The sequence below is a fragment of the Drosophila arizonae genome, chromosome X, assembly GCF_054131065.1.
Source record: "Drosophila arizonae isolate 15081-1271.41 chromosome X, UAZ_ARI_1.0, whole genome shotgun sequence".
Classification (NCBI taxonomy): Eukaryota; Metazoa; Arthropoda; class Insecta; order Diptera; family Drosophilidae; genus Drosophila; species Drosophila arizonae.
Window position 1 is genome coordinate 15,234,407 of NC_142927.1, and position 14,799 is coordinate 15,249,205.

The 14,799-nt window shown below is 39.6% G+C and overlaps 2 protein-coding genes across 10 annotated transcripts in view; both read right to left on the minus strand.

The window, feature by feature from the left end:
• LOC149267940 (uncharacterized) overlaps window positions 1-14,799 on the minus strand; it is a 293,596-nt gene that overhangs the window by 140,923 nt on the left and 137,874 nt on the right. The window lies entirely within an intron of this gene.
• Window positions 7,046-14,799, minus strand: part of Neto (Neuropilin and tolloid-like) — a 108,908-nt gene continuing 101,154 nt past the window's right edge. For 4 of the 7 annotated variants that reach the window (XM_089473151.1, XM_089473150.1, XM_089473148.1 and 1 more), the window contains one exon: window positions 7,047-13,384. In XM_089473151.1, coding sequence (XP_089329277.1) covers window positions 12,637-13,384 — 748 coding nt within the window. In that variant the 3' untranslated portion in view covers window positions 7,047-12,636. Of the gene's footprint in view, window positions 13,385-14,799 lie in introns of all 7 variants that reach the window. The other 3 variants (XR_016270848.1, XR_016270849.1, XR_016270850.1) reach the window with 3 other exon arrangements.

The window sequence follows — 14,799 nt, forward strand, 5'->3', positions numbered from 1 at the left end:
CACCGTCACTGATCTGATTTAGCTGACAGGTAGATAGGGATATACATAGGAGTATGTATGTATCAAAATTCAGTTACTCATTGAAACACAATATATTGCAATATATTCAATCTCATAGCTGACAATGTCTTTATCTATATAATTAACAGTACAAATATCCACTTTGGAAGTCCTTAAGGATTCTTAAAAACAAACTCAAGTCAAGTCCTGGCACCGAGAAAAGCAAGAAACAGGAAATTTATTGGTCATTAGCTGATCTATGAATGGGCTGAAACGAGGCCGACTTGTTCAGATTTCAATGCGACTGAGAGAGAAAGAGACCAAACAAAGGGAAGAGGGAGAGAAGGAGAGAGAGAGAGAGAGAGAGTGAGTGAGATAGGGCAGAGCATAAAAAAGAGGGAGAATAAAGCCAATTCAGACACTTACTCATTGTCATTGCACTGAGAGTTGTTGGCAGCTCGACTGCTCGTTTCTGATTCTTTTTTTCTTTTTTTTTTCGAGCTGCTTATTGCTGGCTCAGCATCAATATCAACATCGACAACAACAACAACAACTACAGCAACAACAATGGCAATGTGTCATGCTTGTTGATTTGTAAGGATGCAACGCAACCGTTTTCAATTGTATTGACCGGAAAATCATAAAGCTCTTTGTGCCCGATATCGGTGCAGAGAGAGAGAGAGAGAGAGAGAGAGAGAGGAAGTCGCTTGGAAGCGAACGCGTCATGCCCCGCACCGAGCTCATCTTGGCCCTTGGTCATTTTGTTTCATCATCATCATCATCATCACAATCGGCTCGTCTCACACTGTGAGTGCGTCTCTCCTGATGCTCGAACCGGAAATGTTGCCCAGCGCATTCAATCTGTTGTTGCTCTTCCAATTTCTTCTATTACATGATTATAATCCTTAATTTTCTTTATATATATATATATATACTCTTTTTGTATTTCATTCATTTTTTCTTTTCCTCAATCGTTGCTGTAGCATTAGCCTTGAGTTTTGAGTCTCGACTTGTTTCCGCCGCAAAAGTTTTTCATTATTATGGAAAACTGTTTATAAGTTGACAGGCAGTAAACAGGATTTGTTCAGACGCAATCGGAAACGCTGTGACGCCGACTTCAGCTCAAAGGGGTCGCTGATCGAAATATTAACATTCGACGAGAGGAAACAGGAAGTCAACTTACAACTATCCAAATGAATAAAGGTATGAGAGTGTGACTGTGTGTGTGTGTGTGTGCGAGAGAGTGCGTGTGTGGTCTGGCCCATAAAACTAGAGCAAGTGCATCAATTGCTCCAAGTTTTGGCATTGCACGCGGGCCTTAGCGAATTTTAGATGGAGATTTAGTTTTACTTTAATCTAAACGGCAGGAAGACGTAACTTTGATTTTTTTATTTTTATTTTTATTTATTTATTTTTTTTTTTTTGTGAAGGTTGCTGGCCTTGAATGAATTGGCATATTAATTGCGTAAATATTTTTCATTATATATTTTGCTGCTTATATTAAATGCCAGCTAAAGCAATTAGATCCAATTCCAATATTGTCCGATGGCAATAGTAAGGAATTTCTCTAAAGCTGACTTGGAATAATTTCATATTCTACCAAATATAGTAGTTCTGAAAGAAGTTCAAGTGAAAGAAAATTAAATTAAATTAAAGACATTGAAAGGCGAACTAGGCCAATAATAATATATTAATATTAATTATATTATATATATTATTGTTAAATACTATAAAAAGAACGAGAAATGCTGGGGGCTGGCATCAACGACTGCATAACACTTATTCGCTCTCCAAAAATAATTGAATCTTTTTTGAACATGAAAGTGGAGAAGTCAGAAGGGAGTCTTCCATAACTAAACTCTCAAATTTTGTAGCTGTAGCTTCTGAAGTATGGTATATAAACTTTTGTTTTTCCGTTTGCCATGTCGTCGATAGCCAGAAGTGTATATTCATAATCTAATTTTTGTTGAGCCATTAGAGAAAGTTGGCATAAAATGATTCCAGAGGCCTTAGATAGAGTGTCTAGCTATACGATTAAAAAGTATATATTTTTCAGATTTTTCTTTCTATATTTATTTTTGTTCACTTGGAAATTCACTTCGTGCTTGAGTCAAATGAGTACTAGGTAGCTCAATTTGGCACACACTTTTTCTTAATTATGGTCAGCGCTTCGTTCCTGTTCTTATTATTAATCAAAATTAAGGGTTTTGTATGCAAGGAGCAGAGTCTAATGGATAATTTTTAGAGAAATTAAACACTCTATTTCAAAAGAAATGTTAAAGAGCCCAAATTTTCAATTGACAAAAATCATAATATATAAATATGCAAGATATTTTCCAAATATAAGGAAATGAAACTTGTTAAGAAAGGCTGCCATAAATATTGTAGAAGGTGTTTTCATCAGTTTCTTGATCAAATGAAGACAACTTCCTGATAATATCATCTAGCTGAAAGTATTTCAATAAATTGCAATAGATTCCTATTGTATTAGCACTATATTCCGAGTTAAAATACAGTCTAAAAGCGATAAGTTCTCAATATGTAGAGAGAATCTGAGGATAAGGCAACTACTCGCTGCCTTTTGATAATGCTCCAGTTTCGCTGGGTAAATGACCCATAAATGACACGCACACAAAATAACATTGCTTGGACTTGGCGAGCCACCGACCCACCTACCCACCGACCCATCAACCCACCCGCCTAGCGAGCCACCGAGCCAAGCATATGGCATGCGTTTATCCATTTATGAGTGCACATTAGCCATTATATGAGGCCGTTATGATTTACGCCCAGTGGGTGAGCCCGAGCCCAAACCACCTTTGGCTGAGCGCCGTCCGGTAAGTGGGACCGTTGTGCAGCTAAGTGGAAACTATAGATAATGTATTTATGGCTGCAGTGTGAGGTGCATTGTCTCTGGCTCCGTCTCCTTCTCCGACTCCTTCGGCGACTCTGACTATTTTGTATATTGAAATGTTGGCGCATAGAAATTTATTTGCCGATTTCCTGATTTATGACAACGCATTTCTTTTATTTCACCGGACTCGACTCAACTCGGGCCACTGTCCACTGTCCACTGGTCAGCGGCAGCAAATGATGCGTCAGCATATGCTCGCTCGCCCGTCGGCTCATGCCACACCATGTGCCGCCCATTAAGAGATACACTTACTGCTCTGCCCCTTTCCCCCGGAAGGGTAATCGCTTAATTGAATGCGACTCTTTGTGCGGTTAGCCAGCAGCCACCAGGTGGGTCGCCTGGCTGGCTGGGCTGACTGGGCTGGTCACTCGCTCGGCGAACGTGTTGCGGCTAGCGATGACCAGATTAACATTCCAAGTGAGCGTATTCTCAAACAGTTCAAATTGCAAGCACATCGTCAAAGAAGAAGAGCAATTAAACAGTCTCTAATTCAATTAGATGACGGGGAGTAAAATTAACACTATTCTCTGAACTTTTATACTCTCTTATGGTCGAGGAAATTCATCAATGAAAACATTTTAGTACTGAATGTAATATGGAATAGAATCATATGTATGTGAATATCAAATATATATACTACGAGTATATATACATATATATACCTATATACGAGTCGAGTCTCGATAATCAAAAATCGCGATAATTCGAAAAATTCTATCCCGTTGAAATGAATTGTTCTCGATATTTTTCGATAGTTTAAATTTCTATGTAGATCGAATTATCGATTATGTTCATATGCTTATGCCTAGTCAAAAGGTAAACTTACCTATATCATATATTACCTTCAAAACAATTCTTTTCAGATTTGAACCACAATTTCTTCCAAATCTTATTCAGCTCCTGCTTCAATATTGCCTTCATCTACTCGATCATATATATACAGTAGAGTCCGGCTATAATCACTCCGTTTATAAAGTTCGTCATATGAGAGTCGTTATAGCCGGATTCTGTACTGTATATATATTTTTTCCTCTTTAACGTAATTCTCTTCAGATTTGAGCTGATTTGATTTGATATTTGCTTAAGTTACTTCAACTCTTGTTCAGCTCGTCCTTTGCTCCATCTTCTGTCTTCATCTCTTCGATCAGATCATAGTTTCGAGCTCTTGATATATCTTCATTCAATTTCGGGAACAGCTAAAACTTACTTTGGTTTTTGGATTGTCTCCAAAGTTGCTGCTGATTTGATTTACTTTTTGCTGTAGAAAACTGTAATGCATTGAAAGTTTTTCTTATAAACACATTAACTCAACTCAAGTCAGGAACTCCTTAGTTCGCTTGTAGACTCATGACTCTTGGCATAGAAGCTTCTTAGCTGGAAATTACATTGAAAATATGTGAGAGTCTGATTGAAAATCTTTTGGTATTCCTCATGGAAAAAATAAAAGTGTAATCATGTTGATCAATATTTACCTTCAGCAAAGGCAATCCTCAATAGATATATGAAATCGTCGCTTGGAGGGCATTGCGTAGTCGGGCGCTGTGTGGCTCTAGGAGTTTCCCTAAAGCTCTTAAAGAGCGCTCTCGCTCCCTCTCCTGTGACCACAGCACAGCTCTTAAAACGCGAACAATATTCATTAGTCCGCATGCTTGGGCTGCTACGGCCAGCCATAAAGTGTTTGGCCAGCCAATCCCGTTGCTGACCGCTTGCCATCTCGTTCGATGGCTCGACGGCTCAACTGGCGGACACTTATTAGCGTCGAGTACATCAATCATCGGCTTGTTTTAATTTTAAAAAATCGCACGCTGTTCAGCGTCGTTCGCCCGGTGGGGGCGACCCACCAGGGGCGGGGGTGTTGGTCTGCCCAAGTTTTTAGCACTTAATTAAATGCCAAACCGAGCGACCAAGCGACCGAGCGACCGAGCGACCGTCCGCCCACCCGTCGGGCGACGCGTCGACGTTGCATAAAATCCCGCCCACTGTGCGACATGTGCTGCTATCTCTTTCCAGCACAAGCTCGCCCCGGCATGCGTGTGCGTGAGTGTGCATGGGAAATTTCCGAGTCGTAAGGAAATTATTGTATCATGCTTAAAGAGCGCCATTTTCTTTTGTTCACTTCAATTCCCTCTCTCACTCTCTCTCTCTCTCTCTCGCACTCTCTCTCTCTCTCACCCTTAAGCTTTTGCCTTGTGGGTGGGACTGGGTGGTGCAGCGCCCGTTTGTAGTGGATAAATGGGCGTCTCTCTCAATTTCTCTCACTCCCTATTGTCAGCCCACTCCCCCCCACCCCCTCTCTCTCTCCCACCATCCATGCTTATACTGCGCACAAGATTGATCTGTTTAATAAGCAGCCTTAAAATTCTTATTATTAAAAGTGTAAGCCAGTTTTAATCCGCTTTTACATCCGCCATGGAAATATTTGTATACAAATTCGTTGAGCCAGCCACCTGAAGCTCGTCAAAATTATGAACTTGGCTTTGCCGCAGCCAGCGGCCAGGGCCTTGCGCCATAAAAAAAAAGTTCAATAAAAAATAATTACATTTTGTTGGCTTACCTCAAAAGAACTTGCCATGATATGAAGTGAGATATTCCGCCTCAAATTTCATATTCAATTCAATGTGGATGGAAGTATGAGTGTGAAGCGTATGAGTGCTAAATATTTTTAATTCTATATATATTTTAGAAATATTTTTTATTTTGGCATTTTTGAGTTATAAATATTTGTAATTCACTTAATATTTATTTTTAATATTATTAATATTATTGATATATATTTTATTAATCAATATTTTTGATGGTAAGTATTATTTTTTAAAATTTACATATAAATATTTTTACTGAAGTATTTCATTCATATTTGTTTCTATATTTCCAATTATTGCCAAACAAAAATTTGTTTGATTTATGTTAAGATTCCAGTGAAATATTTTGTTTTCAAATTTGGAATTATCTCCTCCCATGTGACTTTTTATCTCTTGTTATGACTACATAATGTTCTAAAATTTCTATATCAATACCATAATTTTGATCTGCACAAAATATGTTTCATACATTTATTTATTATTATTATAATTTTTTTCTTTTTGTAATTGGAGAATGGATTCGAAAATAATTCGTGAGCAAATATTTATATTAATATAATGAGTTCTAATGGGAATTTACTTTTATATTGCGTTTAGAAAGGCTTTTGAAAATTATATAGTTTTGTAATGCTCTAAGTCTTATTGTCAATTAAGTATAGTAAAATTCGGCTATAACGACTTCGCTTATAGCGTCCGTGCGGCAATTGCGACGAAAACTCTGGTCCCCAAATAAAACTTCTATGATATATAATATAAAATAATTTTTAATTTCAATTGAATTTTTCCCTTTATCTTTTGCCACTGAATATGTTGCGCCACAATGTTTGGCAACAATGTTGCAGCAGTTGATTTGCAAATTTCCTAATTGGGAATTGCTAACTTCTGTTGCCTACTTTTAAGCAGCAGCGTCAACTAAGCAAGAAATGTATAATATATGAATGTGATGGCTATTAAAGGCTTGACAGATAGAAATGATGGTAGAGCATTGGAAATGACGTAGAGCAGAATATATGCAAAGTTCATACAGCATAGAGCTTTAAGTTGGATCTGAAACAGCTGTTGGGTTGGTAGATATACATGTAGGTATGTATGTAGGTATGTACTCGCACTTGTGAGCTTACAACTTTTCTAAGCACAATCTGTCAATCGTAAAAACTCAACGTATAAGGAAATTCTATTTAGACAAAAGTCCTATTCTTACATCCATGTGGATTTTGTATGACAGGCAGTATAACAGTATGACAGGAAATGTTATTCGTTAAGTTAAATGCCAAAAAGGACAATTGCAGGCTTAGCCAAGACACACACTCTCGCACGCTCTTAAACTACCCGCTTCTCTTTTAACGAAAACACTTTGTAAATTTCCCCTCTCAGCGAGAGAAATCTCTTTTGACGAAACTCGCATTTAACCGTTTAGCACATAGTAAAGACACAAACCAGAGAGCTGAATTCATTGTGTTTGCCAAGCTTCACTTCGGCTGCTGTTAAGAGAGCTTTCGAGCCTTAACGACTTTACGAAATGAAAGCGCGCTCAGAAGAGGAAACGGAAATGAGAGAAGCCCAAGCTGAGAAACTTCCCCGAAGTTAGCTGCGAGTAGGGTATGACGTAGTGCAGTTACGCCCCGTGTGAATAAAAACCTCTCCAGCATCCCAAAATTAAATTTCAAATTTTGCTTCTTTTGCACAATGAAATTTCTTTTTTATTATTTTGTCGCATTCGACTATTTTTCTTTTTTATTTTACACATTTATTTCTTTTTTTTTTTCTTTCTTTCTTTTTTTTGCACACATAAAATTTGGCTTACTTAAACTAAATTATTTTTATGATCTCATTATAAACTTTTGTTATCCGCTCAGTTTCGTTTAAATTTTTATTTTTATTTTTATCGCGCCAATCAACTTTAGTTTACACACAATGCAGTCGTTAGTTGTTAATGCGTGTTAATGCTAGTCAAAAAAAATATTATTACATCCATACATATATGTATGGTATATACATGTATATGTATATATAATATATGTATATTTATTTATTACTTTATTTAGACAGATTTTTTATTGTAACATCTAGTAAAAATTGTAATAGTAGTTGTTTTTTTTTTCCTATCTTTTTTGATATACTTAAAGTATATTTTGCGTTAAAAAAAAAAAAAATATATTATACAAAAAAACTTTTTATTTATTTATTTATGTGTATGGCTTAACTAGTTAGACAATTACGAGTAAAATACTTGTAATATCCATTTTATTGTAGTAAAATCGATAAATTTGCAGTATTCATAGTTCTTCTTTTTTTTTTTTATTTTATTTATTTTTTTTTTATTTTTAATTTTTGTTGACATTTATAGTTCGTTTTCGACTTATATATATACACAATTTGGCTAAGAATCCAATCGGCTTAGGCTAAAAGAAAAATATCGATATCTTAATATGTACTTTATGTGTCTGTGTGTGTGTGTGTGTGTGTGTGTGTGTGTGTGAACTCAATAGCCAAAGCTAGGCTTCCATTTCAGCTGAAGTTAAACTTTATTGAAATTACATTAGCTATGAGTAGTCGAGCCTAAAGATTCAATAACAAACACACTCAGAGCTCAAAGCAAATAAATTGGTGAGTGACTGTGGCACAGTTAACCAAAACAATTAAGGGGAGCTCTAGCCGGGTGTGCCCGACCAGCTGATACCCTGTACCACATGCCGAGCTGCTGTTCCAAATACAAATGTACTTTAGCTTACATCTGCGAATGCATAAACAAAATCACACGCACACTAATGCAGATGTAATAAATTTTATTTTCAAATTTAATTATAAAATAACAAATAAATTATTAAATATACAATCTTTCGTCAGGACTCGAACACGCGTCTATAGCTAAACGTCTGCTGTCATTTTAAACGTCGGGAAAACAATGCAAAGCCAAGGCTAAAGCAGCAGCTTAAGTATGTTTGAAATGGTTAGTCTATGCAATTCTATTCAAAATATACATAAAGCTGTGCGCGTGTGTGCGTTGACATGGCTGGAGCAAGAGCTTACGCCTGGCGCTAAATTGACCAAACATTTTCCTAAATAACTTCTGAGTTTTTGTACGGATTTCGATGAAAATATTGAAATTTTCAAAGTATTCAATATGTTTATAGTTAGGCTCTATGCGCAATAAATTGTACATACAAAACTTGTTGAATATTAAATAGAAGCAGAATGCAACAGAGAATTGCTCTAGTTATTTTTGTTGATCTGCTGAAAATTGAAGGAGGTATGGATGATATCCACATGGGCAGTTGAAGCTTCATTCTCTAGCTGCAGAGACATGCGAATAGGCATAGTGGACTCGGCTGTAGAGTCAAATCAAGATATATATAGTTTTTTCTGGTATTGCAACTATAAATTCAGCTCATTTTCACAGGGTTCAACGAAGAACTAGATACAATCTCAGCCTAGTTGGTGGTAAATCATATGTATATCATATATATATATATATATATATATGTATATCATATAAAAGTCCACTAAAGTCAGGCCATGTTCAAGTTAGGTTATGAGCGTTATCGATTTGAATCTCTTATCGCTCGCTTCTGGGCCTCTGGTCGCTGCGCATTCAACTGAAAGTGAGTTGTATCAAAAAAAAAAAAAAAAAAAAAAAAAAAAAGTTAACAATTCAATATAATGAACCGGCATGTTTTTGGTTGAATTGTATTTTTCATTGCACGGCCAATGGGCTGCGTGTTTTTTCGCCACCAACTTTGAGCAGAATTCTCATATTTTTAATGACTTTTGCGGTTGTCGGAGAATACAAAATTTAATTTGACGCCGGGCTCTTGTGATGTGTCCAACTGTCTCTGGCTTTGAGCTGGGTCATCTTTTATGTGCATCTACAAGTTGTCGCCTGCTGCCGCTGCCGCTGCCGCTGCTGCTGCTGCTGCTTCAGCCTCTGCTCTCAGTGGCGGCATTGACTTTGGCCAGCTAACGTCTAACCGTTTGTAATCAGCCTTTAATCCTGCTAATGACTCCTGCTTCAAATTGCAAGGCTGCATGACAAGCGCATCATGTGGAGAGTAATGAGCGGTTTTTGCCATTGCCATTGCCATTGCCATCGCCATTGACATCGGCCACGCCCCATTTGTGCCACTTGCCCCACCTGCCCCACACTTTGACCGCTTGCCAATCGGCTGCCCGTTGCCTTCTATTTTACTCTTCTTCAGCTCATCATCATCATTGCCCGTGTCGTTCCTCCTCGTTCAATTCAATCAATCAAATTGCTTGGCATTTTTAGCTTAGTACCATTCCCACGCAGCCACGCCCCAGACGCCGCCCCTCACTCAGACATCTCACACTTGTCTCTGTCAGCATGCGTCGGTCCATTCCAAATATTCTAAACTTTTCGCTTTTATCCAAATTACAACAAAAAATTTACAAAAAAAAAAAAGAAAAAAAAATACAATTAAATTGAAAAGGAAAAGAAATGCGAGAAAAATTGTCAGCAAGAACATGAATCAATCTACATTTCAATCAATCAATCCGCGATGTTAAGCATAATGAACGGAACTAGGTAGATTTATTACTGATTTTATATATTAGAAAGGTATGAATCAGTCTTTGATTGATCAATCACTGATTCTGTATATGAAGTTAGTAATCAAATGAATCAATCATTCATTAATCAATCGTAGATTCATTTTGGAAAAACAGACAAATCACTGATGAGGGATCAATCATTGACTTGTTGATCACACATTAAATACATTATCAATCATTGATTGATATCAATCATATATCTGCACATAGAGAAAGTAGACAATGATATCAATCATGGATTCACCACATGATGTAATTTTTAGCATTAAGAAAGTACTCTTAATTGATTGATCAATCATTGATTCTGTGCATACAAAAAATTGTAAATTGTGTATATCATTGATTGATCAATCAGAAAAAAAATTATCAAGCTCATCAATCATTGACTCGGTATAAGCAAAAAGTAAATGTAAATCAATCATTGATTATGCATTCATGATTGATGGGAATTAACCATTGATTGATCAATCATGGATGCGCCATACAAAGAACGCTTAAGTATTATGAAAACTTAACAAATTTCAAAACATTTTAAATTCTCCATTCATTTTATACACCAACATTTTAGCTTAATTTTAAAGTTCTTAAATATATCATTATGTCAGTTGATTATTTTTAGCATGAACTGTAAGTTAGTAAATCGTGCAGATATAATCTACATATTTTATATCTGTAATTGCAAAATTTAATTCGAAAATAAACTATTTATTTACACTTATTGCATGAAATACTTAAAAACTCTATTGATTTCTTGGAACACCCGAATAAGAAATTAAAATCGAATTTTTTTTTTTTTTTTTGAGATTGGTGAAAACGAAACTTGTTTAACGAAATTGAATTTCGGAACACGTTCAACTGGTAGTTCTCTTTTTATATGTATTTTTTCGGGTTCACAATCGGGGCAGAGGGTAAGAGGAAGAAAAAGCCATTGAACGCCAACGCAATATGGTGACCGTGCTAATTGTGAGTTGACAGTTTTCCGCGCCAGATGGGAGTGAAAAACGGAAAAACGTGCAAACAGACACCGAGTGGCCGAAAAAAGGAGAGGGAGAGGGAAGAAAAGGGGGGGAGGGAGGCGGGGCAACTCCACTTGAACGCCGGTCGAGCTGTTGGAGCTGTGTCAAAGATGATTGTGCGTCAAAAAATGAATTCTGAACGCAGTCAGATAATCAAATTGACGTTGAGATATTTGAGTATGTCCATTTACACACAGGGCCCTCGCTCTGCCCCGGGGGGTGCATGACAGAGACAGTGGATGCGAGGGCGAGGGCGGCAGGTGGGTGGTAAAAACAATTTAATAAAATCATTAAAGCAGCTGGGACAGCGAGGGGCCCAAGCGAACGTGCGACGAATGTGCTGAAAATCACTTAAAAACTATTTTCACGCAAATTGCTTCAGTGCCATTTGATAGGTAACCGAGGCAGCAAGACAAGAGAGGAAGCAGAGGGAGAGAGGGCGTGAGCAGGAGTGGGGCTGGGGGTAACGTGCTGCTGCTGGTGCTGCTTGCACGTGCACGTGATGGATGGACTGCGTCTGACCCACTCGCTGGCAACATTCGCCATTCGTCTCCCTGTCACGTTCGTCATGCATGTAAATGAAGAAGTTCCCGGATCGGGCACGCTGGCCGCAAGTCAAGCAACAGGATTCGGACTGCTCTGTGGCCACGCAGATGGCACGAGGAGGGCAGGGCGGAGGCAGCGCCGAGAGCCAAAGAGAGCGAAGCAGCTAGACACCGCTCAAAATGTCCAAATGGTGGTCAGCGCTCACAGTTGTCGCTGTCTCTGCTGCTGCTCCTGCTCCTGCTACTCCTGCTCCTGCTCCTGCTGCTCCCGCTCCTACTGCTGCTCCTGCTACTCCTGCTCCTGCTGTCGTTGTACTTTGGCAAATGTTGTTGTCGAGCGTCTGCTTAGTGTCTGCACGTTTAGTTGAACATTGGTCGGAACAGCAGCGCCTATTTGGCTATATATATGTATATGTATATATATGTGAGTGTGTGGACATGTACACGGCTCTGCATTCAAGTGCATTCAGTGTCTGTTCCTACGCTCGACAGCAAAGAGGCTGCGCTTAAATAGGGATAAATTAAAGAAAAGGGAGCGGGTGAAGTTTTCCAGCCACCAGCCCAGCTACCGTTGGAAAAAGCCAGGCTAGGCAAATTAACATTACCTGGACTTAAAGCCAAAAATACAATTGAATGCGACATTGTGTTCCGGCCGGAAAAGTGGCGTTTGCGTTTGCGTTTGCTATTCGTTTGCCTGATTGCGCCACGCCGTCTCCATGTTCGCGTTCATGTTCGCCTCCGTGTCCGTGTCCGAGTCCGAGTTCGCATCCGTGTCTGTGTCTGTGTATGTGTCTGCGTCCGTGTGCATGTCCGTGTCGTGTCAACGGCGTCGCTGTTGCTGTGGTTAATATGCCAGCCATTGTGCCATGCTTCTGTTCCTTGTTGTTGTTGTTGTTGTTGTTGTTGTTGCTGTTGTTGTTGCTGTTGCTCATGGCTGCTGCAGTTGCTGTTGCAGTTGCTGTTGCTGTTGTTGCTGCTGTTGTTGCTGATTGGCGTGCAATCCTTAAATGTCAATGGGACGTCATGATAATCACGTCTGGCGCTGAATTTCGTATGTCAATGAACACTTTCGACTCCTCATTCTTCTGCTGCTTGCCGACGCCGCCGCCGATGCCGACGCCGCTGCCGCCACTGCCCTTGCTGGGCAGCACCGTCGTTTGGCCCTGCAGCTGGGCGTGGCCCTTCGGCAGTCGCGTAGCAACGCTGGGGGCTTGCTGCTGTTGTTGCTGCTGCTGCAGCTGCATCTGGTGCTGCAGCTGCTGCTGCTGATGCTGGTGCGCAGGATGCGAATGATGCGTGCGCTGCGGCAACTGCTGCTGCTGCTGCTGCTGGTGCTGATGATGATGATGGCAGATCTCTTGCGGCTTCACGGCGGAGGCCACTATTACGCCATAATGCGACCGCTGCCCGCTGCCGCTGCCGACGCCGACGCCGCTGTGCCGCTCCTCCAGCTCGATGGACTCGTGTTGCGACGGCGCACGTGGCAAGTGCATCTGACTGCGACGCGTCAGTGTGCCCAGATGCGCTGCCGCCGCTGCTGCCACTGACGGCGGCGGAGGCGTGGCCACCGGCAGCGACGGCGACACGGCCATCAGGCCCGGCGCCGCAGCCTGCTCGTAGCCGAATGTGGAAAAGAAGCGCGGCGGTGGCGGCGGCATCACGGCGCCAGCCACACTCCCCCCGCCCAGCGATGACGAGCCGGACTTCTGTCTCATTAGCGTGGCAACGGCGCTGGGGCTGTTCGCGAACAGCGACTCCCTGCGGGGCAGAAGGTGTAAGCAAAGAGAAGTGAAACATTTCAATATTTATCTTCCACGTTCCTTAAACAAACCCACACCCACACCCAGACCCGGACCCACACTCACACTCACATCCACATCTACATTTACATTCGTGCCCACGCGCTTAATCAAAGAGTCTGCTCCGACCCCATCATCAGCCATATGGTCTCCGCCTTTGGGGCGCTGTCGAAAATGTGAAAGTTATTTTTACTATCAGTCCGCCTCTTTCATTGTCAGTGTTATATTGGCACTGTTATACTGTGACTCTTGTACAACTAATGCTATCCTATTATTTTCATACATAGATACTATTTCATAGTTTATGTTATATGATAACTGTTATACGGTCAGTGTTATACAGTCAGTGTTATACTGTCATATCAGTCATTATTATGCCTATCTTATAATGAATTATTCGTAGTGTACATTAGTAAACACCTACTGTTATTCAACCGTTATTATATAGGCAGTGTTTGCAACTATTGTTATACAGTGACTATTATATAGGCAGTATTTTAAACTACTGTTATACGTCACTTAATACTGATACTGTCACCGTTGTGCTGTCATTGTTATACGAATCTTATACGGTCTTACTGATGCTGTCATTTGTAAACAGTCACTGTTATACAGTCGCCACTGTTACTCTCATACTTATATACAGTAGCTGTTATAATGTACCAGTTATAAAATGACTGTTATACTGTCAATATGATAATATCACCCTTAAACAGTCATTGCTTTACCTTCACTGTTGTTATAAAAGTATTGCTTTTTAGGCATATTCTTACTATTAACATTTCTGCGTTTACTTAATACGGTGACTGTTATATAGTCCTTGCTAAACCATCAGAATTGTGAAGTTACTGTACTGCATTCATTGTTATACTAGGATGGTTATGTTCTTAGTTTCACACATTTCTGTATAACCACTGTTATCTGTATAAACACTAATATTGCACTACGAATGTTATACTGTCTCGACTATCTAGGAATTATACTACCAATGTTATTCCATCATTTTTGTATTGATTATGTTATACTGTCACAGTTAGTTTGTCACTTTCATACTGGCTCTTTTATATAGTTTCTGTTATACTGTTATATACTTCTATACTAATATACTGTTATACTGCTAATACTACTCATACACTCACGGCCATAATTGTCTATTTAATACAGTCACTATAAGACAATCGTTGCTATCACAGTCACTGTGATGCTGTCACTATCTTCGCATAGAGCGAGGCACATCTCTGCCGTGCGTGCTTGTGTCATCGTTGTGATTGTTAGGCCACCTCATCACCCACTCCCACGACTCTCTGCCATGGCCTGGCTCTGACTCAGCTGTGTACAAATGATTCTAGCCCAATGAAGATGCATGCAAATATA